This window comes from Pelophylax lessonae (genome assembly GCF_965119305.1).
Source record: "Pelophylax lessonae genome assembly, chromosome: 6".
Classification (NCBI taxonomy): domain Eukaryota; kingdom Metazoa; phylum Chordata; class Amphibia; order Anura; family Ranidae; genus Pelophylax; species Pelophylax lessonae.
Window position 1 is genome coordinate 23,777,722 of NC_138773.1, and position 24,136 is coordinate 23,801,857.

The 24,136-nt window shown below is 46.1% G+C and overlaps 1 protein-coding gene across 1 annotated transcript in view; it reads left to right on the plus strand.

The window, feature by feature from the left end:
• The window catches only part of LOC309558884 (perforin-1-like), a 30,225-nt gene extending 13,371 nt beyond the window's left edge, over nucleotides 1–16,854 (plus strand). The window contains exons 3-4 of the mRNA XM_082261974.1: nucleotides 1,019–1,385; nucleotides 16,074–16,854. Coding sequence (XP_082118100.1) covers nucleotides 1,019–1,385; nucleotides 16,074–16,793 — 1,087 coding nt within the window. The 3' untranslated portion in view covers nucleotides 16,794–16,854. The remainder of the gene's footprint in view (nucleotides 1–1,018; nucleotides 1,386–16,073) is intronic.
• Nucleotides 16,855–24,136: the final 7,282 nt, after the last annotated feature.

The following is a 24,136-nucleotide window of genomic DNA, read 5'->3' on the forward strand; positions in this document are numbered from 1 at the left end:
TTTTCCCACAAACAGAGCTTTCTTTTGGTGGTATTTGATCACCTGTGCGATTTTTTGATCATGCGCTATAAACAAAAAAAGAGCATAATTTTGCAAAAATAACAATATTTTTCACATTTTTTTATATGAAATTTCCCCCCAGAAAAATGTAAAAATCAAAATTTTTTAACATTTTCGGCCAATTTGTTTTATGCTACATATGTTTGGTAAAAAAAATCGCAAAAAGCGTATTTTGATTGATTTGCGCAAAAGTTATCGCGTTTACTAACAAAGGGAAAGATTTTTGTCAATTTTGGTGTTTTTTTTTTAACAAGTAATGGCGGCGATCTGCGATTTTTTTTGCGGTACTGCGACATTGCGGCAGACAGATCGGACCCTGGACTGACATTTTTGACACTTTTGGGGTTACCAGTGACATTACTGCAGTAATCAGTGCTATACATATGCACTGTTACTGTAAAAATGACACTGGCAGGGAAGGGGTTAACTGTATTGGAGATGGAGGGGTTAAGTGTGTCCTAGGGGCCTGCTTCTAACTGTGATTGGACATGGCTACTACTGTAAAAACAGAGATCAACGGTCCTACATAGTAGAACCGTCTGATCTCCATTTTTACACAGGGGAGAATGACAGGCGGCTTGTTTACATTAGCCGCCTGCCTTTCTCCCTCTCTACCGACGATCGGCATGTGACCGGCAGACATCAGGTCCACCGGTCACACGCACGGACTCCTTAGTGAACCAGCCGGGGCGGGCGCGCGCCTCAGCGGGCGCGCGCTCGCCCGCTATTGGCTCACAAGCCGGTGACAGGCTAGTGACCGCCGCAGTATATGTACTTGCGGCGGTCGGCAAGCGGTTAAAGCAGGTATAGCCAAGCTGAATAAACACTGTGGGCATCATCCAAAATGCTTTCTCCATACAAAGCGACAGGTATACACCTGATACCAGCGTTAAACTGATTAGAAATATTAGTTTGTGGTTTTTTTCTTGAAACTTTCTAAATGTGTCCCTTTTACCAGCTTCCGACTTTCAGAACTCCGTCTACTGAGCAAAGCTCTAAAGAAGAACTTGGACTCTCTGCCACCAAATTATGATGCCAGCACTAAAGCTCACTACAGAAATCTAATTGCCACCTACGGCACTCATTTTATCAACCAAGCAGATGTAGGAGGCCAAGTGCGAGAGGTCAACGCTGTTAAGACCTGTCAAGTCACCATGGATGGAAAGTCTCTGGAAGAGGTGAAGGACTGTCTTAGCGTGGAGGCCTCAGTTTCTGTCATTGGGCAAGGTGGTGCAAATGCCAAATATAATGCCTGCAAGGAACAAAGCCAAAAATCCAATATGGGGGAGAGTTTCCATCAGATGTACAATGAGAAGAGTTGGGAGGTGAGTTGTACAACAAGAATAAGTATAGTTGGCTTATATATAGTTTTTTCATATGTTTATGATACATATTATCAGAGCTGGATCTATACTTCTTGGCCCATAGGTCAATTTCTTATGGCTTCCCTTTGCTCCTCAACTGGCTAGGCTTATCTCACTAATAAGATGAGATGTCATAGACACACAAGCTTGTGGAGAATAAAGGAGACAGTGTGACAACTCTACTTCAGTACACCTAGAACCAGGGCTTCTTTTCTCAAAGAATAGGTGCAGGAACTCCTCCCTTCTGAGTCACCCCTTGACTTCGCCACCCTACCCACCTCTGAGCACCATTCCTTGGGTCCACCACTTACCCACCTTCCAGTACCACCCCTTTTTAGAGAATACAGAACCAAGTATCATTTTATGGTGCCAAGTATTTTGTATGGAAGCGGGAAGCAGAGGGCCTGAGTCAGAGGTGGTGGAACTGAGTTCCCCCAAGTTCCAGCTGAAAAAAAGCCCTGCCTAGAACAAAGATCAAGAGCAGAAGGACAAATGATCACTTATTTTTCCGGCAGTTCAGCTCAGCCAGAGTAGGGGAACTTAAGTACATAGTGTTTTGAAATATAGGGATGATGATTTATATTTATTTCTTTATCGTACATCACGGGACACAGAGCTGGTAATAATCACTATTTGGCTTATACGCTACCTTCAGGTGAATGGACACTGGCAAACAATAGACAGAAAGTTCCTCCTATATAACCCCTCCCATACAGGAAGTTCATCAGTTTTTTTGCCAGTGTCTTGAAGGTGAACAGACAAGGACTCACTGCTCAAGGTGGTGTAATTGCCTGATGACTCCCACAGGGGCATGCCCTGGCTCGCCTCCGTGAAAATCATTACCGTAATGATTAAGCACACAGTCAGTGTGTGAAACGCGTCTACCTTGTCACGATTGTCATATTTGGATGTCCAGTCAATAAACCTGGATTTTGACTCAACCTGGAGTGCTGCCAATTCCTTTTCTTTTATCAAGTGTCTTGAAGGTGGTGGTCATGGCTGTTAAAGCTCTCCAAGATTTTGTATTGTCCCAGAAAAAGGGGCAATCTATCGGATCCATTCAAAAGGCTAAGCGTTAAAAGGATGGTACCCGAGCCTCGGTAACCGAAGATCCGAGTTTTAGCCTGTAATGTGACCTTCGGGCGCTGGACCCTGGGAAATGGAACCCTGGTTTAAACGTACCCAAGGTGATTCCAGCAGGGTGCTCTACAGGTCCAAGGGAGTGGCCTCCTACAGCTGGAGGACCCGGATCCTTGAAGGTCTTTGACGGAGCCCGCCGTGATGGGTGAAGTTTGAATCCTATTGCAGTATTCTGCGGCGGGACTGGTAAGAATTCCTTTTCCTTTTAAAAAAAAAAAAAGACTTCCGGTTCCGGCGGCCATGTAAGAGGCTGTGAGGGACACCGGCTCCGGCACTAACCCGCACATTTAACCCTCTCCAAGAGTCTGGACGAACCTCTCGACTGCACAACCCACTCCCGGACCTCTGGTGTCACCGCAGGATGGATCGATACCTTCGCCCGAACGGCTCCGCCGCACCGCCGCCAATCGAGACCGCGGCTTCAACTCCGGCCTGCAACGAGGCCGTCATGGCGGATGCCGCGCCTTTATCTTCAACGGCCCGGCAAGGTCAGTCTCCATCCCCACTGCCTGACACCCAAATTGCCTCATTAGCCCAGGCTGTCGCCGCACTATTGTCGCCCACAATCACAGAGGCTGTGGACAAAGCAATAGCCTCAGGAATGGCTCAGATCCGCAAGGAACTGGGGGATCACTCCCACAGACTGCAGGAATTGGAGCACAGGTTGTCTGATGTGGAGGACGAGCTACAGGGCTCTTTCTCCATGGACCAACAAGCCAGACAGACCCAGAGATACTTGTTAGACAAACTGGACGATTTAGAGAACCGTTCTCGAAGGAACAACCTCCGGATAATAAGCCTCCCTGAAACCTATGGGGCTGATACCCTCATGGACATAGTCACTAATCGTCTCCCTTTGGCCCTGGGGATCCATACCACATGCACGGCTGAGAGGGCCCACCGTTTGGGGGCCCCATCCAATGACAGGAAGACACCTCGCCCTGTTATAGTGAGATATCTGAACTATATGGATCGGCAAAACATCCTCAAATCATTCCGCAACGCAAAAACGTTCCAAGTTGATGGCCACAAGTTGTTGGTCTTTGCAGACTACTCGCAGGAGGTAACAAGGCGTAGAAAAGCATTTCAGCCGCTTTGCCAAGCACTATACCGAAAATCTATTAAATTCACCTTGGCATACCCTGCTACTTTACGTTTCTCGGACTTGTCAGGGGAACAAAAATCGTTCACGTATCCTGAGGAAGCCATGCATTTTCTCGAGCGCCACTTCAACATCCAGGTGGATATGCCTGCAACGCCTTCTCCCCAATGCCCGCAGGGGGCTAGAGAACAACGCAGCCCGAGGAAAGACCCGGCGAAAAAGCGTTGCACCAATGGATCTGCGTCCCGCCAAAGACAACGCTGAGCGCCTTGATCTTCCTTTGGTGTGACGACACCCTTTTCAAGTATTGGATGCCTTTTTTCTATCCTATCCTTTAGTACCGTTGTTTGGGACATTGCTGGCACCAGCGCTGGCAATGGTTTGCTCTTCAAACACCACGACTGCCACTGCACCCTACGGTTTGGGACGCTATATTGCTGACCTGCATGCTCTCAGCAATATTTCTTTTGTGATCCGCACTACACGGAACTGTACACTCACGTTCACCCTTGCGGATCTACATAAGGTCGTATGATATTTGAGATGTTCTACTGCATTGGTTCATTCATCTTTGATGAAATGTTATGTTATCTGCTCTGACGCTATTCATTCCTTTTTGTTACGATTATGCACAGCCTTACAGTTATCCAGCCTTGCCCTAGCCCTTGGCATCTATGATCATCGCTTCCATCCGGCTTAAGCGGTCGATCCAACCTATACACTTTTGGTTTGACCCAGACGTAGATCATAGGGATTCCGGTAACGCTGTCCATAAGCATGTCTCCCTACATGAGGAAAAAAGTGAAGTCCCGATGTTTTTGGTTTTCCACCCTTTACCTCCTTCCTCTGACCCATGTTGGGTCAAGTTACCCCTTCCCTGTACCTACCTGTAAGCTAGGATCCAATGACTCATTCCCATGGTGTATAGGTCACTTGCCTACCTTGGTATACTACACATGGCACCGTCTCACTACCCTTGTTGCTCTGTACTGCTTCGCGGCTCAATCCTACCCACATGATCCCCCATGACCGTAGTCTCATGGAACGTTAAGGGTCTCAGGTCGCCTCATAAGCGGATGGCCGTCCTTAGACACCTGAAGCGTCTACGGGCGGACATAGCCATATTACAGGAATCCCATTTGGAGGAGAGCGACTTCTGTAGAATGAAAAAACTTTGGGTAGGGCAGGTATATGGTTCACCGGCAGTTAAAGGTAAATCGGGAATCTTAATTCTTATTCATAAGAACTATACTGCCACGGTAAAACACGCCCACTTTGACAAGGAAGGACGTATAGCTCTACTACATCTCACCGACTCTCATCAAGACTGGGTGGTGGCTGGGGTGTACGCGCCTACGACCCCCTCAACGACGTTTTTTCAGACACTGTCTCATGACTTGGCCCCCTTTCTGCACCTGCCATTATTGGTGGCAGGTGACTTTAACCAACTTATGTCCCCATCAGAAGATAGGTCTCATGCAATAGGCTCTTCACCTGCCTCACGCCACTATCACTCCCCCCTGTTACTCCATATGACGGAAAGCCTACACTTGACGGATGCCTGGCGTCTGTCTAACCCTACGGGCAGAGAGTTCACTTTTTTCTCCCACCCCCACCGTACACTTTCGCGGATTGATTACACATTGACGAATGACAAACTGCTCCCATACACTGGCGCACCTAAAATACACGACATTGCCATCTCGGACCACGCCCCCATCTCGATAGAAATCTCCATATTCGCCCACGCACCTTCCTTCAAACACTGGCGATTCCCCTCATATCTAGCCAAAGACCCAGGGGTGGTCACGCTCATCCAGGACGCGTGGTCGGAATTCATGGACACCAATGCCTCCTCCTCTATATCCCCTACCCTATTATGGGAAACGGGCAAAGCGGTTCTTCGGGGCCGCATCATCTCCTACGCGTCAGCTTACAAGAAACGCATCGCACAAGCCTATGTGACTGCCAGCACTTCCCTCAGGGAAGCTCAGGCGACCCTATATCACGCTAACACCCCTGACCACAGAGAGGTGTGGCGTAAAGCGAAGGAAGCTTTTGACAAATGGGCCGACACCAGGGAACGCCTCTGTAGAACCCAGCAGGAGTAGAAATATCACTCCTTTGGGAACAAACCTGGAAAGCTACTAGCCTCCCTATGCCGGGCCCCCTTTACACCTACCCACGTCACCTCCCTGAGAGACTCAGACGGCAACCTGGTAGACTCCCCTTCAGACATCAATAGGGTATTTGCGGACTTCTACACCTCACTGTATAGCCACGAACCCTGCGACGAGGCCGTGGCCTCTCGCTGGCTGTCCTCGGTTGACCTCCCCAAGGTAACTACTGATCAACTGGCATCTCTGAACGCTCCGATAACATTGGAGGAAGTGCGTGACACCATTCAAGGGCTGTCACCCGGGAAATCTCCTGGGCCTGATGGCTACACTCCCGAGTTCTACAAACTGGCTAGGGACCTACTCGCACCTACCCTCCAGTCAGTCTTCCACCACATTTTGACTGGTCACCCCTATCTGCCCACGGGCTACCAAGCCCATATCAAGCTGATATATAAAAAGGGTAAGGACCCCAGAGACCCGGGATCATATAGGCCTATTTCCCTATTGAACATAGACTCCAAACTGCTCTCCAAGATTATCGCAGGTAGACTGGCGCTCATACTTCCCACGCTCATACATCCTGCCCAAGCAGGATTCACCAAAGGCAGGTCAGCAACATCTAATATAAGGAAGGTCCTACTGGCACTTGAGGTCTCAAGACTGAACCCAAACAACCAGGCAGCCATTATCACCCTAGATGCCGAAAAGGCTTTTGATAATGTTAATATACAATGGCTAGATAAGGTGTTGTCCTGCTTCGGCTTCTCGGGGCCCCTTCCTACACATGATCAGGACCATGTACGCCTCCCCCGCAGCTCAGGTGGTAGTAGCCGGCCACGCCTCGCAACCCTTTCAACTGTTTAAAGGTACTAGGCAGGGGTGCCCATTGTCACCCCTGCTGTTTAACTTGGCTCTGGAACCACTATCCAGATTTATGCTGACGCACCCTGAGCTCCGGGGGTATTGAGGTGGGACAGGAAGAGCTACGTACGGCGATGTTCGCCGACGACGTGTTGATATTTACTGCAGACCCTGGCCACGACCTGCCTATCATACAACAAATTTTTGCGGACTACCGGCATTGCTCGGGCCTCCGCATCAATTTCACTAAAAGCGAGGTACTCCCCCTGAACACCACGCAAACCCCACAATGGGCGTCTTCTTCTCCACTTCGCATCACCACAAGCCACATCACCTACTTGGGAGTTAACATAGGGCCCTTCTCGTCCTCTTTATACAGGCTAAACTTCACTCCTGTTATAGACAAGATGATAGCCGAACTGAAGAATTGGGCAGATCTCCCGCTATCGTTCAAGGGCAGATGCCACCTATACAAAATGGCTACCTTCCCTAAATTGCTTTACCCTCTTCAAAAACTGCCACTTCTCCTAAAACATACTGACGTCAAAAAGTTACATAGAGCTGTATCTCTCTTCTTATGGAAGGGGAAACGGGCCAGAATCTCAATGTCTAAGCTACACTTATCTACGCGAGAGGGGGGTGTGGACCTTCCGAACACCCGCATATATAATGTGGTCTGCTTGCTACTATCATGTATGGATTGGTTGAGCTGCGAATCGAGATACACCAACTTCTCCCTGGAATCGCAGTTGGCTGCCCCTTATGATCTAACAGCACAGCTGCACTGCGGGATCGCGGACTTGCCTGTGTCTCTGAGACGCAATCTTCTGCTCAGGGACACTGCAATGGCGTGGAGGGAGCTGCGGAAACGCTTTAAGTTGCCCCAGCGTCTCTCCAGCTATCTACCTATCCGTAACCACCCCATGTTCCTGCAGGCACAGCAGTGCTCGGCTTATGAGGAGTGGGCAATGCGAGGGATCACTAAATTTGCGCAGTTGTATGATACCTTAACTGGTAAACCTCTTCCCTTTGCAGCATTCATGGCAAAGTTCAACCTTACGTCTGACCATTTTTTATACTTCCATCAGTGTGTAAGCTTTGTGTACTCTCTCTGCCACACACCTTTGAACCGCTTTAGAACTTCCGTCCTGGATACTTGGATACAACAACACAAGCACAAAATATCCCACATGTATAAACCGTTGCACTCTGAACTCTATCAGGGGACCTCCACCCAGGTTGCTAGGGCATGGAATGCTCAGCTTCAGTCCGACGACGCTCACCTCCGCATCCTGTCAGGGTACCTGACCACACGCCGCTTTATAACCAATGAGTTTTGGAGGGAGCAGCAATTTAAGATCATGCACCGAGCATATCTCCCTCATATCAGATGGTCTTCGGACATTTCTCATCACTTCTGCACACTGTGCAAGATACAATTCCCCTCTCTGCTTCACAAGTTCTGGCAATGTCCTCCTATATCCGCCTACTGGGACAAAGTGCTACGATACATGGCCAGATGCACGGGGATTTCCCTACCAAAAGACATCTATCTCCTGCTGTTTGGTGACCTCTCACTGCAAATACTGCCACTGCCCAAACACTCAAGGAAACCCCTACTGGACTACAAACTGTGGATACTAACCTGCCTCATGGTAACACGCAGATTAATACTAAAGCATTGGATGACCTCCGAACCTCCCACCGTCCGCGAATTACATAATGACTTATCTATTCTCAGGGATAGGGAGGTGGTGGGCTTGCAATATTCCTCCTCCAGTGGACATAACCGCCTGCTCAGAAAATGGTCTGCTTCCCCCCCCCCCCCCTGGGGGACAGCACCCCCCTCTGTGATCTGACCTGACCCAGAATGTTATGACACGAAATGTTTGATGGTTTACTTTTTTCCTTAGGCTGATCCCGCTCCGCTCTCACACTCACGCTGATCTATATGGGAACCGAGCGTCATCACTCTTCGCCAGCATCTAGACAGGTGATCTCAGGTATTCTTGTCATAAAGGGTAAATGAGACGGTGACCTACAATGTTTACTACTTTCATGCATGTCATTGTATGCTTCTCAAGGCGGGCTCTGAACCCGCCTCTTTTGCTTTTACTGATTTTGCGTAATAATTTCCCTAGCTTCACCCTTCTCCCTCCCTCCTCCCTCTCCCTGCCCTCTCCCCTCCCTGTCCTTCCCCCCCCCTCCCCCTACCCAGATCCGCCTTTCCACTCCCATATTTCCCCTCCCTCCTACTACCCTCTACCATACTCCCCTTGTTACTATACAGGAAACTGGGAACTCTGCTACCGCAGTCACCCATGCCCCCCTTTCAATAACGCCCTCCCGTGCAGTTCCTCGAAAGTTTTCTCAGGTTAACTGTTATGACCGTTATGCACTCTGTTATACCATGTTGTACGCACCACACCCGCTGCATATTCTCGTGTGGTCATGTTGTTTATTGTTGTTGTACAGAGTTGAACTCTAATAAAATGTTTTTCAAAAAAAAAAATTTTCTTCGAAAAGGAATACTGTAAGCACAAGAGATTTCTTTAGCTGCAGTACTGTGTTTTCGCCACAAGATGGCGGTGTTCGGCAGGTTTGTTTGGCTGCATTGCAGAGCTCAATCAGTTTACCATGTGCTATAGCCAGTGTAACGTTTAACCACTTAAGCCCCGGAAGATTTTACCCCCTTCCTGACCAGGGCCTATTTTGCGATTCGGCACTACGTGACTTTAACGGACAATTGCGTGGTCGTGCGATGCTGTACCTAAACGAATTTGACGTCCTTTTTTTCCCACAAACAGAGCTTTCTTTTGGTGGTATTTGATCACCTGTGCGATTTTTTGATCATGCGCTATAAACAAAAAAAGAGCGTACATTTTGCAAAAATAACAATATTTTTCAAATTTTTTTTATATGAAACTCCCCAAAAAAAATGTAAAAATCTAATTTTTTTTAACATTTTAGGCCAATTTGTTTTATGCTACCTATGTTTGGTAAAAAAAAAATCGCAAAAAGCATATTTTGATTGGTTTGCGCAAAAGTTATTGCGTTTACTAACTAAGGGAAAGTTTTTTGTCATTTTTGTTGTTTTTTTTTTAACGAGTAATGGCGGCGATCTGCAATTTTTTTTTTTTTGCGGGACTGCGACATTGCATCGGACAGATCGGACCCTTGACTGACATTTTTGACACTTTTGGGGTTACCAGTGACATTACTACAGTAATCAGTGCTATACATATGCACTGTTACTGTAAAAATTACACTGGCAGTGAAGGGGTTAACTTATTTGAGAGGGAGGGGTTAAGTATGTCCCAAGGGGCGTGCTTCTAACTGTGATTGGATGTGGCTTGAGGTGTAAGAACGTTAAAAATGCGTTAAAAAAAACAACAAAAATGACAAAAATCTTTCCCTTAGTTAGTAAACGCAATAACTTTTGCGCAAACCAATCAAAATATGCTTATTGTGATTTTTTTTTTACCAAAAATATGTAGCAGAAAACAAATTGGCCAAAAATGTAAAAAAATTTTGATTTTTACATTTTTTTGGGGGGAATTTCATATAAAAAAATGTGAAAAATATTGTTATTTTTTCAAAATTTACGCTCTTTTTTTGTTTATAGCGCAAAAAGTAAAAATCGCACAGGTGATCAAATACCATCAAAAGAAAGCTCTGTTTCTGGGGAAAAAAAGGACGTAAATTTAGTTTGGGTACAGCATCGTACGACCATGCAATTGTCAGTTAAAGTCGCACAGTGCCGAATTGCAAAAAGTGGCCTGGTTATAAGACAGCAAAATCCTCCGGTGGTAAAGTGGTTAATGACCAGGCCCTATTTTGCGATTCGGCACTGCGTTACTTTAACGGACAATTGAGCGGTCGTGCGATGCTGTACCCAAATTAAATTGATATCCTTTTTTTTCCCACAAATACCGATTTTTATTTTTTGAGTTATAAACAAAAAAAGAGCGACAATTTTGAAAAAAAAAAACAATATTTTTCACTTTTTACTATATAACATCCCCTCCCCCCCAAAAAAATGTACAAATCTAAAATTTTTTAACATTTTAGGCCAATTTGTTTTATGCTACAAATTTTTGGTAAAAGAAAAATCGCAATAAGCGTATTTTGATTGGTTTGCGCAAAAGTTATCGCGTCTACTAACTAAGGGAAAGATTTCTCTAATTTTTATTGTTTTTTTTTTTTTTTACTAGTAATGGCGGCGATCTGCAATTTTTTGTGGGAGTGCGACATTGCGGAGGACAGATCGGACCTCTAACTGACATTTTCGACACTTTTGGGGGGACCAGTGACATTACTACAGTAATCAGTGCTAAAAATATGCACTGTTACTGTAATAATGACACTGGCAGGGATGGGGTTAACAGTATAGTTGATCAAGGGGTTAAATGTGAGCCTAGGGGAGTGATTCTAACTGTGTGGGGGTGTGGCTTGTGAAATGACCATAGAGACATGCGATCCTATATAGAAGGTATCACAGGAGCTCTGTGATCATTTCAAGGAGAAGAACGGTCAGCTGTGTTTACAACAGCCGACCGTCCTTCTCTCTCAGCGTGGAGCGATCGCAGGTGTCAGGCGGCAATTGGAGCCGCCTGCTTGCTGCATCGGCTTCCCCGCTGATGATGGGGAGCTGGAGCGCACCGCTCCTACCAGGCGAGCGACGTAGATCTACGTTGTTTTGCCTGTACGAGCCACCCTGCTGCAGTAAAAAGGCGGCGGGTGGTCGGGAACTGGTTAATAAACTGTGTCAGCAATAAAAATCTTTCTTTGGTATACAGCTTCTGCCCATTGACTTAAATGTAGGGCTATCTGATTGGCTGGTTTTTCTTGTACCTTTGATCTTATGTGTAAGAAATAATGCCTCTTGGCCTCGGACATCTGCAGGCATAAACTCCAATTAGAGTTTTTCAGATATTTACCACTCTTAATAAGGTAACCAAGTTACTCTTTGGAAAAATGCTATTTATTATAAACAAGTACTCAATAAATACCTTATACCCCTTTCATGTCTTCATTAGATACTTCATATATTCAGGGCTTATTTTCAGCAGGAACGTGTCCAACACCTCCAGCACTGAATGTAATGGCAAGGGGTGTGCTGGAGGGTATATTGATGCTGGCTGCTGGGGGATCTATTGTGACTGGTGGGGGTCTGTTTTTGTGTGAGGGTCTGGTTTTGCTGGTGGGGGATCTATTGTTACTGGGGGGGATGGTCTGTTTTTGTGTGAGGGTCTGGTTTTTCTGGTGGGGGATCTATTGTTACTGGGGGGGGGGGGGTTATTATGTTGCTGGGTGGGTTCTACTGTTGAGGGAGGGGTGTATTATTGCTGGTTACTGAAGGATCTATTGATGCTGGCTGCTTCTGGAGGGCTCTAATGTTACTGGGGTGAATCTTTTGTTGCTGGGTGTGGTATTTTGTTTTGGGTGGTGCATTGTTGCTGTATGGGGGCTCTATTGTTGCAGGGGTGGAATCTATTAGTGCTGCTGGGGATCTTTTGTTGCTGGGGTGGATTCTATTGTTGCTTGGGGGATCTGTTGTTGATGGGGAGTTTCTATTGTTTGCTGCAGGGGATCTATTTTACATCCATAAAAAGTCCATAAAAAAAATTGAAGAAAGTGCATCCAACACCAGTGAGGGGAGGTATATAAGATGAAATGGGTCACCTCGTGAGTAATCCAAAACATCAATTGGCCTCTGATCAATTGATGACAAAACGCGTAAGGCGGGACCTTACGTCGGATGACAAGCACACCTGTATCGCGGTTTTATCTTTCTTTGTTTACATGCCGGCTTTTTATGGATCAATTGTAAGTGTGATTGTTCAATACATTTTTCTTATTTTGGGACATGCTTCACTATTGCAGTATTTTCCATGCTGAGATATAATATCTTCAAAGATAAGCTGGGAGTCACCCATGCCATAACTCTTTTGACATCCTACTTGCCAATAACGCCTGTTATGACCGCTCTATAATTTGAGGGTCATATACATCTGGTAAGTAGTGATGAGCCGAACACCCCCCAGTTTTGGATGGTCAGGATAAGCCGGGTCTGGAACTAGTAAACAGGATACAGGTTGCAGGTACAGGTCAACAAAGGCTGAAGACAAAGCAGCACTGGAGCTGAGCCAAGGCTGGGTTTAAATAGCCCATTTGGCGCCAGTATCTGTCACACGTTGCGTGGTTGCATTCGCGCATGCGCGCGTTCGTGCATTCGCGCATGCGCATTGGCCAAGACTCTGCGGAATTTCACAGGAGCATGTCTTTGTCTATGAACAGCAAACCTCCTCTTACAAATACTGACATTTCTAAACCAAAAAATGTCATATACAAATATACATACAAATTTCAAATCGCATGTAATTGTCATACGAGTGCAGAAAAATTGGGCCTTGGTTGTTGATGGTGCCTGAACACCGTAACCCCTCGCAGTTACTCTTGCTGGGTGCAGGAACGGGCCCTGCTGCTAAAAAACCAAATATGAAATTGCATGTACTTGTCATACAGGTGGCAAAAATTGGGCCTTTTCTGTTGCTGGTGTCTGAACACCGTAACCAACCACTCACAGTTACTCTTGCTGAGTGCAGGAATGGGACCTGCTGGTAAGAATTCCATGCAAATTTGAAATCACATGTGCTATACAAGTGATTGGGCCTTCGTGGAAGGTGGTGCCTGAACACCGTAAGCAAGGCCTCGCAGTTACTCTTGCTTGGTGCAAGAATGGGACCTGCTGGTAAGAATTCCATGCAAATTTGAAATCACATGTGCTATACAAGTGCCAAAATTTGGGCCTTTGTGGAAGGTGGTGCCTGAACACCGTAACCAAGGCCTCGCAGTTACTCATGCTTGGTGCAGGAATGGGACCTGCTGGTCAGAATTCCATGCAAATTTGAAATCGCATGTGCTATACAAGTGCTAAAAATTGGGCCTTTGCCGTAGGTGGTGCCTGAACACCATAACCAAGGCCTCGCAGTTACTCTTGCTTGGTGCAGGAATGGGACCTGCTGGTAAGAATGCCATGCAAATTTGAAATCGCATGTGCTATACAAGTGCCAAAAATTGGGCTTTTGTGGAAGGTGGTGCCTGAATACCATAAGGAAGGCCTCGCAGTTACTCTTGCTTAGTGCAGGAATTAGACCTGCTGGTAAGAATGCCATGCAAATTTGAAATCGCATGTGCTACACAAGTGCCAAAAATTGGGCCTTTGTGGAAGGTGGTGCCTGAACACCGTAACACCTCACAGTTAGCAGGGCGCAGGGACAGGGCCTGCTGTCAAAAGTGACATACGACATTTAAATTGTATGCACCTGTCATACAAGTGCAGTAAAATTAGGCCTTGGGGGGTTGGTAGTGACCTAAACCAAAAACATTGTTGGAAGCTAGCAGAATCAAGGTAGAGGAATAGGATAGGCAGCATATGCAGTCTTCAAGGGATGGCAGACCCCTAGCAAATTAAATTTGTTACATCAGCATCAGGGGCCTGATAGCTCTTGTTGATCCAGGACTGGTTCATTTTGATGAAAGTCGGCTGATCAACAGAGTCTGTGGACAGACGCACTCTTTTGTTCGTCACAAAACCTCCAGTGGCACTGAACGTTCATTCCGAAAGCACGCTGGAAGCAGGACAGGCCAGTAGCTCCATTGCATATTGAGCAAGTTCTGGCCAGTGGTCCATCCTCAAGACCCAGTAAGCCAGTGGATGGGCAGCTGGAAAGGTCTCCAAGTCTGCTCTTGCGCCTAGATAATCATGCACCATATGATGGAGACGCTGGCGATGGTTGCTTAAACCTAACAGCCTTAGGTGCTGCTGAGGTCAAAAGAACTGTTTAAAAGGCATCGGTCAGCCGGCCGCCTTCTCCTTCCACTCCTCCTTTGGCTGAACGATGCCTCAGAAAGACGTCTGGAGAATGTTGACCTCCCTACACTGCTAGAAATGTCTCTCTGCACTGTCTGACTCCAAAAAAACTACTCTCTCCCTGCCTGAATCGCGTGCCTGTCCCACACTTTATGTAGTGTGGGGCATGTACTTGTCCCCTGAGCCATTTAATTGGCAAAAGCATGAGGTCAGTGTGCATGCTTTGGCCAATCACATAATGCACTGCACGCGTGGCGCGTGTGCAGTGCATTATGGGAAACTCGAATTTCCCGCGAAGAAGCACATTTGTTCGTCATTCGACAAACGATCAAATGAGCGATGTTTGCATCGAACTTACCTTCGACTCGAACTCGAAGCTCATCCCTACTGGTAAGCAGTTTTGGATTACTCACGAGGTGACCCATTTCATCTTATATACCTCCCCTCACTGGTGTTGGATGCACTTTCTTCAATTTTTTATGGACTTGCAATTTCATTCATTATCGGACTATGGACTTTTCATTATTTTACCATTCATTATATTGGCGCTACCATGTTTTACTATATATATTAAATTCAATATATTTAAATGTACAGAATATCCTACATAGATCTGTCCACACATAGTAGAATATTCCACCAATGAAGCAACAACGTGGACTTAAAGCGGAGTTCCGGCCTCAAATACCTTTTGTAACTAAAAATACCCCCATAATACTAATCCATCGCCCTTTACAGAACCGTTATTCTCATAGTACAAAATTCAGCCTAGCGCTCTCTCCGAAGGGGAAGACTGGCGTGCTGCTCTCCTCAGGCAGGGAACTCCAACATGGGTACATAGAAAAAGAGAGAAAGGAGGCGCAAACACCTAGTGCATTACCCGTGGTCACTGATTGCAAAATTTTTAATAAAGTGCCAAATGCATACTCACAGACATAAAGATGATAAAATCATGTTACAAGCATCCACCATGTGTGAACTGGAACAAGTCCTTCAGTCAGGACCACTAACGCGTTTCGGGGGTCAGGCCCCCTTCTTCAGAGCTGGGCGTTATTCTTATACTTACAAGGTGTACAGTATTGGATTTTAGTCAAAATCTTACTTTTAAAAAAGGCTGTCTGGGCGCGGCCATCTTAGACGTGGGCATCTGAAGCCGCAGTGTAATCTGCTGTATCCTTCTTCCTGATTCCAGGGAGTGTTCTGGGAGTTCTTCCTGATTCCAGCCTCCTGGGAGTGATGACAAACAGCTCCCAGGATGCATTGCAAAGTTGGAAGTGATGTCGGTGGCCGTGGCCACAGAGGGGGGAGAAGGAGGAAGTACAATCAAAAATGCCCTGAAAATAAGGTAAGGGACCCCTGAAAAAAATTGAAAATGCCCAATTGTTGATCAGCATAGCGAGCACTCCAGGAATCACTAAAGTTGCAAAATAGGCCGGAACTCCACTTTAATACAACTGCTCTGACAGGGAGGCAGAAGCCTGCAACCTTTAGTTATACATGAGAATGTCTTTCTGCCAATAGTCAAAATAATGTTTCTTTATGAATTTTAGGTAAGAGGAGGGAAGATCACATTTGAGCAGCTCTCCTTTGATGTAAAGAATGGAGGAGGTGCAGCGATTTTTGGAAACTGGATGGAAAGCCTAAAGACTGACCCTGATATCGTATCCTACTCTCTGGAGCCCATCCACAACCTGGTTGATGCCAACAGACCTCAGAGAGCGAGCCTACAAAAAGCCATCAGCAATTACATCTTGGAGAAAGCATTGAGTAAGAACTGCTCTTGCCCATCGGGTTCCCTGCCGAGTCCTGGTAAAGAGTGCAATTGTGTTTGTCCTAATGGCCAAGGCAAAAATATAAACTGTTGCCCCTCAAAAAGGGGAATGTCAAAAGTGGTGGTCACTATAAAAAGAGCCTCAGACCTTTGGGGTGACTACGGCTCGCAGACTGATGCCTATGTAATAATAACTGCTGGAGTGAATTCTGTTCGGACGACGACCATATGGAACAATGATAATCCAAAATGGAACACACGGTATGATCTCGGAGTTTTGGAACTCACTCCAGGGTTTCGCTTGAAGGTGGAGGTTATGGATGAGGATAATAAATATGATGACGACCTGCTTGGAAAATGTGAAAAAACAATCAGCAGTGGAGTGAGCGATCAGATTTGTTACCTTGACCATGGCAGTGTGACTTTTACAGTGAGTGTACAATGCCTCCCCCACCTGGCCGGGCCCCTTTGTAAGGACTATGCTCCTTCCACCAGTTAGACCTGTGTTCTATAGTCCAGGTACTCACCTAAAGAACTCCATATTTCAAAACACTTTACATAGTTTGTTTGGGCCAAGCTGGCCCAAGCTGGCCCAAACAAACTATGTCTCTCACTAACCAGTGAGGCTGCCGGATGTGCGGTATAAACTGTATGCAGCTGCGGCTACATCCAGTTATGCCACACTGTGTTCCGGGTGCGAGCCGAAACTTCCTCTCTCATACCCTGAACATAGATCAGTCTACAGCATTGGCGCTCAGCCGTTCAGAGCAAGCCATGTATTCTATCAATGAATACAAAGCTCCCTCTGATTGGCTGAGTCCGAGAAGCGGGCTGATGATGTGACAACCTCCAACTCAATCAGAGGAAGCTTTGTTCCAAAAAGTTTTTAAAGGCTTTTTTTTTTTTATTAATGCCCCCCCAGGTGGGTTATGCCATAATGTGCTAGTATGCACAGCATATTAGTACATCATGGCAGACTTTCCTGCCATATGGTGTCCTTCAGAGCAGCACTAGGACCGATCCGGCGCTTCTATCTTCTCCCAATCGTCCTTCCGAGTCTTGTGCCTTCAACAACTTGATAGGCTAGGCCGCGATGATGCGACTCCCACCCATGGGCAAGGGAGTCACATTGCCGTGGCACAGATCGGAGCTTATAGGGGGGCCATACATGTTTGCTGAGCTGCGCATGCGCGGCTCAATGAACATGACATCTGACAGGCAGAAGGATGCATTTATGGCAGAGGAGACCAATACGGTCTCTTCCGCCATAAATACCCAGCTTGTTAACAACAACTTTACTTCCACTTTGAAAAAAAAATAATTAAATGCACGTATTTTTGCAGGTAAGAAAAATGCATTTATTACCCCCACCACCACCTGCAATCTGAGTAACGCAGTTTCAGCGTCAGGCTCCTGGAGACGCTGCCTACAGCTCTCTGCATGGACCTCGGTACGAACAGACAGTTACTGAGCTGCAAGAAGAATCAATGGACTATGGGGGTGCTGATCAGTGCGCTCGTATTACATTGAGACAAATCCACCTGCTGCAGTGGCAGATGGGACTTGTAGTTCATTCATTCACAGATACCTGTGAACGAATGACACAACTGTATGAGTAGAGCCCCGCACAGCTGCACCGATTTTAAATGTGACAACAGCTGTCCCATCCACTGTCACAGGGGAAGGGGTTCTGGGGGTGAAGGGACTGGTGATTACCAACATGTTAAGCCCTGAATACGCTGGTAAAGGTGACCCTTTACCTTATTAAAAGCGATAAGAAGATAGTTATCATTTTCAGCAATAGAATGATTTACTGGCTATCTAAACTATTAATTGAAATGTATTTTTTGTTCCAACAGTAGGGCCCCAACATTTTTTTGGCTTTACTTTTTATCTGCTTTGTGATTTTTTTTTGTGCTTTATATATATTTTAGCTTTGCTGTTATATAGTTTGCTCCTTTCTAAGGCTGAACTCCAGGCAAACAGCCATACACACAGATGAAATACATACAAGGTAGATGTTTAACCCCCCCCCAAAAAAAAAAAAAAAGTTTTTGTATTGCTGTCCATCCAGCATTGAGATTACCCAAGATTAGTCACACAGTACAGTTAGCCAGCTGACACCACTTTAATTGACACCACTACAGCTAATATAAATATAGTGGTGTCCTCTCTCTCTATTTCCAGGATAGAAAAAAGGAAAAGCAGCAAACCTAAAAGGTCATCACTCTACTCATTCTGCTCTCTCCTATCATTGTTTATTGACAGAGCATTTGCATGCAGCAACCTGATTGGCTCCCAGTCCTGCTCCTCCCTTTGCTAGTCTGTCATGTGATGCTGTGCAGGGGATGGAAGGAAACAAGACACCAAGTAATAGTTTACATACATTGGCTGCATTTATTAAAATACATTTATTGATTTATGAATTGCCTTTGTGTCTCTTATACAGTACTTGCCTGGAGTTTTGCTTTAAAGAAATGGAGAGCGGTTTGGTATATAAATCTATTTTGGTCTTTCTTTCTTTAATATTTAGCCAACTTTTAATAAAACATTAGATATTAATATTTTGTAGGTGGAACTTTAGTCTTAATTTCATATGTTGACTTGTTTATTCTTATGTGCTTTGCTAAAAAAAAAAAAAAAAGCTATTTTACCGAGCTCAGTGGCTCAAGCTAACATTTATACATACAAAGCAAAGTTGTTCACATCTTCTATCAAGCATTATAATGATTTTAAACTAGCCCTTACTGACCTCTCTAGCTGCTGGCACAATGGAGTAATTCATCTTCAAAAGTCTAAGAAAAAGTGCTGAAAAGGGCATCTAGTGCACAAAAGTGCTGAAAAAAGGGCATATAGAGCCCAACAGTACTGAAAAAGGGCATCTAGAGCCCAGGGCCAACATTACCAACTGCACCCCCCTCATGTATGATCATTATGTATGTCAGTAAAAATCACCCCACAAAAACACTGAGCGCTAATCTGCATGCTTACCCCTAAGCATACATTCCCTCTCCTCCCAGTACAAATCCACCCCCTGCTGAAATCCCCCCTCCCAGCCCAAATCTTTGTGCCCCAATCCCCCCCCCCCAGCTCAAATGCCCCCCAAAAAATTCACACCTCCCAGCACAAATCTTTTGCCCCTCACTCCCCCCCCCCAGCTTAAACCCCCCCCCCAAAAAAAAATTCACACCCCCTACCACAAATCCTCTACCGTTAAAATGTCCCTCCTAGTACACGTCACCCCGATCCCCCCCCCCCACACACACACACTTGAAATCCCTCATCCCAGCACAAATCCCCCTCAATCCCTCCTCCAAGCACACATCTTCTTCCCCCCATGCCCCCTCCCAACACAAATACCCCTAAATCACCACTCTTAGCACCCTCAAATGTCCCCTTCTATAACAATAGTTACCCCCTGACACCCCCAACTTCCCTCTTCCAACACATCCCAGCACAAATCCCTCTCGATCCCCCCTCCAAGCACAAATGTTCTTCCCCCATGCCCCCTCCCAACACAAATACCCCTAAATCACCACTCTTAGCACCCTCAAATGTCCCCTTCTATAACAATAGTTACCCCCTGACACCCCCAACTTCCCTCTTCCAACACATCCCAGCACAAATCCCTCTCGATCCCCCCTCCAAGCACAAATGTTCTTCCCCCATGCCCCCTCCCAACACAAATCCCCCTAAATCACCACCCTTAGCACCCACAAATGTCCCCTCCTATAACAATAGTTACACCCTGCCACCCCCAACTTCCCTCTTCCAACACATCCCAGCACAAATCCCTCTCGATCCCCCCTCCAAGCACAAATTGTCTTCCCCCCTGCCCCCTCCCAACACAAATCCCCCTAAATCACCACTCTTAGCACCCCCAAATGTCCCCTCCTATAACAATAGTTGCCCCCTTCCACCCCCAACTTCCCTCTTCCAACACAAATCCCCTCACCTCAATCTCCTTGTGGCATCTGCCCACTTTATATGATACCACAGTGCCCAGGGCAGCCCCTCCTTCTGCCCTCCCCTTGTCCCGGCCCTGGGTACAAGGCATAGCATAAGAAATAGCCAACAAAAATATTGTAAACACCCCCCCACCCCCCAAAAAAATAAAACACAATAATTCATCAAACCCTCCACTTAAAAAAAAAATGTTGATGGATTACGCCACTTTAACTTCCTCCCCCCTTTAATGTCTTGGTGACCCCATGATGCATATATGCGGTGGCAGGAATAATGAATGTTAAAACCCCGAACAGCCACACACGTGCATCTATGGCGGCTTGAGGTTGTGTCCTGCAAGTGTGCTAATCGTGTGCTCCCAGCACACTGACTGAGCTGTCACTGGCAGCTGTCAATCATGGCTTCTGATTGGGAGTGAACAGGACAAGCTCCCCAATCATGCGACTGCTGTGAGAGTCAAAGGTCAAGCTGCCTCCTGGCCATTAAAACCCACATAAAGGGTCATCATGGGTGGGGGGCATATAGGGGTTAAAAAAATTCCACCATTATTGGAGGTCAGTGGCACATATCAACCCCCCCCCCCCCACACACACACACACACACACCCCACCTTCAATCTGCAGCAATTCTTCCTCCTATGTTCAAAAAAAGTCAGCACTCCCCTTACTCCGTTGTAAATGGTCTGAATGTTTATAAATACTGGCAGTATTTATACATGAGATAGCTGTGATTGGTTCAAAGCAATCATAAGGTATGGAACTACTCTGATTGGCTCTGTACATTGTGATTGTGACCTGAGCTGTCCCAATGATCACTTGCTGGCCCTGGCTACCTGTATGTGGAAAACTTTATGTCAGAAAACAGCATTTTCTTCTCCATTGTTTCAGTATACAGTGGTATTGAGGTGTTAAAAAGCCTATTTATTGCTTGTTAGAAATACACTATATTGTCAAAAGTATTGGGACGCCTGCCTTTACACAAACATAAACTTTAATGGCATCCCAGTCTTAGTCCGTAGGGTTCCGTATTGAGTTGGCCCACCCTTTGCAGCTATAACAGCTTCAACTCTTCTGGGAAGGCTGTCCACAAGGTTTAGGAGTGTGTCTATGGGAATGTTTGACCATTCTTCCAGAAGCACATTTGTGAGGTCAGGCACTCATGTGGACGAGAAGCCCTGGCTTGAAGCCTCCACTCTAATTTATCCCAAATTCTATCAAGTTCTATCAAGTTGAGGTCAAGACTCTGGTCAAGACTCTTGACTGGCTCAAGGCCAGTCGAGTTCCTCCACCCCAAACTCACTCATCCATGTCTTTATGGACCTTGCTTTGTGCACTGGTGCTCAGTCATGTTGGAACAGGAAAGGGCCATCCCTAAACTGTTCCCACAAAGTTGGGAGCATGAAATTGTCCAAAATGTTTTGGTATGCTGACACCTTAAGAGTTCCCTTCACTGGAACTAAGGGGCCAAGCTCAACTCCTGAAAAACACCCCCCCCCCCCTCCACTAAATGGTCCAAAAAGACATGTATGAGCGAGTTTGGGGTGGAGGAACTTGACTGGCCTTCACAGAATACTGACCTCAACTCGATAGACATCCTTTGGAGACTGCGAGCCAGGCCTCCTCGTCTAACATCAGTGCCTGACCTCACAAATGTGCTTCTGAAAGAATGGTCAAACAATCACTCATAGACACACTCCTAAACCTTGTGGACAGCCTTCCCAGAAGAGTTGAAGCTGTTATAGCTGCAAAGGGTGGGCCAACTCAATATTGAACCCTACGGACTAAGACTGGGATGCCATTAAAGTTCATGTGCGTGTAAAGGCAGGTGTCCCAATACTTTTGACAATATAGTGTATGTTAATAATTATACTGTATGTCCTGCTCTGTAGAGATATACAGGGTTTTAGTTAGAAAGAGTCTGAAGGTAAACAGCTGCTGTGCTCTCTCTTTAGTGCTCTGTGACATCACCCTGTATTAAATGTTTATATGTAAAGCAAAGCTTTTGTATTAAGAAATGAAAATTATATAATGATAAGTGTCCATTGGATTTAAAGATATCAATATATGTGAACATCAGATACATTACTTGTATTGCATTTGGACATACTGTATTCATTGAACTCTGTGTGCTTTGATGGACCAGAATTTGTCTTTCTTGCTTTGCCAAAGAAAATGATTAAAAAATAAAACTTCCTGAGCAATAAAAGTCTTCTTCATCTCTGTGTCTGATATAATCATATGATATCAAATACCGACTCTCCTTTACAGCTCTCTGACTTCATACAGGAACACAGAGAGAAGACATTCTGTGACTACTCAAAGCCTATTAAGAGCCCAAACTTTTTTTTTTAACCCTTGTCATGATTACTGCTATCTGGGGCTCCACAAGAGAGATTTCCCATTACTTTCTGTTCTGTGGACATTTTTTTACCAGACAGGAAGTGAAGGAAAATCTGCAACAGACAATATAAAAGCTGTAAAAAAAAAAAAAAAGAAAATGAAGATAAAATAAATGAGCTCCACCCTAAAAACAGGCCTGTAGACCAGTAGAGGCCTGCAGTGGCGTCATTAGGTTGGTGTCACCTGGTGAAGTAAAACATGATGTCATCACCAATAATTTTTGCAACTTGCGGGGGAGGGGGGGGGGTGAAAGAGAGGGGGGCAGGGAAAGAGAGAGGGGGGCAGGGGGAGAGAGAGAGCATGTCATGGAGGGAGAGAGTGATGGGGCAGGGAGAGAGAGAGGGTAGAGAGAGGGGAGCGATAGGGAGAGGGCATAAAAAGTGAGGGGGCAGGGAGAGGGAGGGGGGCAGGGAGAGAGAGAGAGGACAGGGAGAGAGTGAAGGGGCAGGGAGAGAGAGAGAGGGTAGAGAGAGGGGAGAGATAGGGAGAGGGCATAAAAAGTGAGGGGGCAGGGAGAGGGAGGGGGGCAGGGAGAGAGTGAGGGTAGAGAGAGGGCAGAGATAGGGAGAAGGCAGAGAAAGAGAGGGGGCAGGGAGAGAGAGAGAGAGAGGGGGGGTCAGGGAGAGAGAGAGAGGGCAGGGAGAGAGGAAGAGGGCAGGGAGAGAGAGTGTGAGGGGGCAAAAAGACAGAATAAAAGGAGGGCAAAGAGAGAGAAGGCAGGGAGAGGGGGGGGCACTCCTGTCCCAACATAACTGCACACCTTGCTTTGTGCACTGATGTGTAGTCATGTTAAAACCATAAGGGGTCATCCCCAAATTGTTTCCACAAAGGTAGGAGCATGAAATTGTCCAAAATGTCTTAGTATATTGACACCTTAAGAGTTTCCTTCACTGGAACTAAGCGGCCAAGCCCAACCCATGGAAAACAACCCCACACCATAATCTCCCTTTCATCAAACAATTTAGACCAGTGCACAAAGCAAGGTCCATAAAGACATGGATGAGCAAGTTTGGGGTGGAGGAACTTGACTGGCCTGCAACGAAGTCCTGACCTCAACCAGATAGAAGACTTTTGGGATGAATTAGAGTGTAGACTGTGGGCCATGCCTTCTTCAAATGCACTCCTGGAAGAATCCAAGACGTTTACAATACCAAGACATTTTGACCAATTTTGTGCTCCCAACTATGTGGGAACAGTTTGGGGATGGCCCCTTCCTGTTCCAACATGACTGCGCACCAGTGCACAAAGCAAGGTCCATAAAGACAAGGATGAGTGAGTTTGGGGTGGAGGAACTTGACTGGCCTTTGCAGAGTCCTGACCTCAACCCGATAGAACACCTTTGGGATGAATTAGAGCGGAGACTGCAAGCCAAGCCTTCTATTGGGATAAATTAGAGTGGAGGCTTCAAGCCAGGCCTTCTCGTCCACATGAGTGCCTGACCTCACAAATGCGCTTCTGGAAGAATGGTCAAACATTC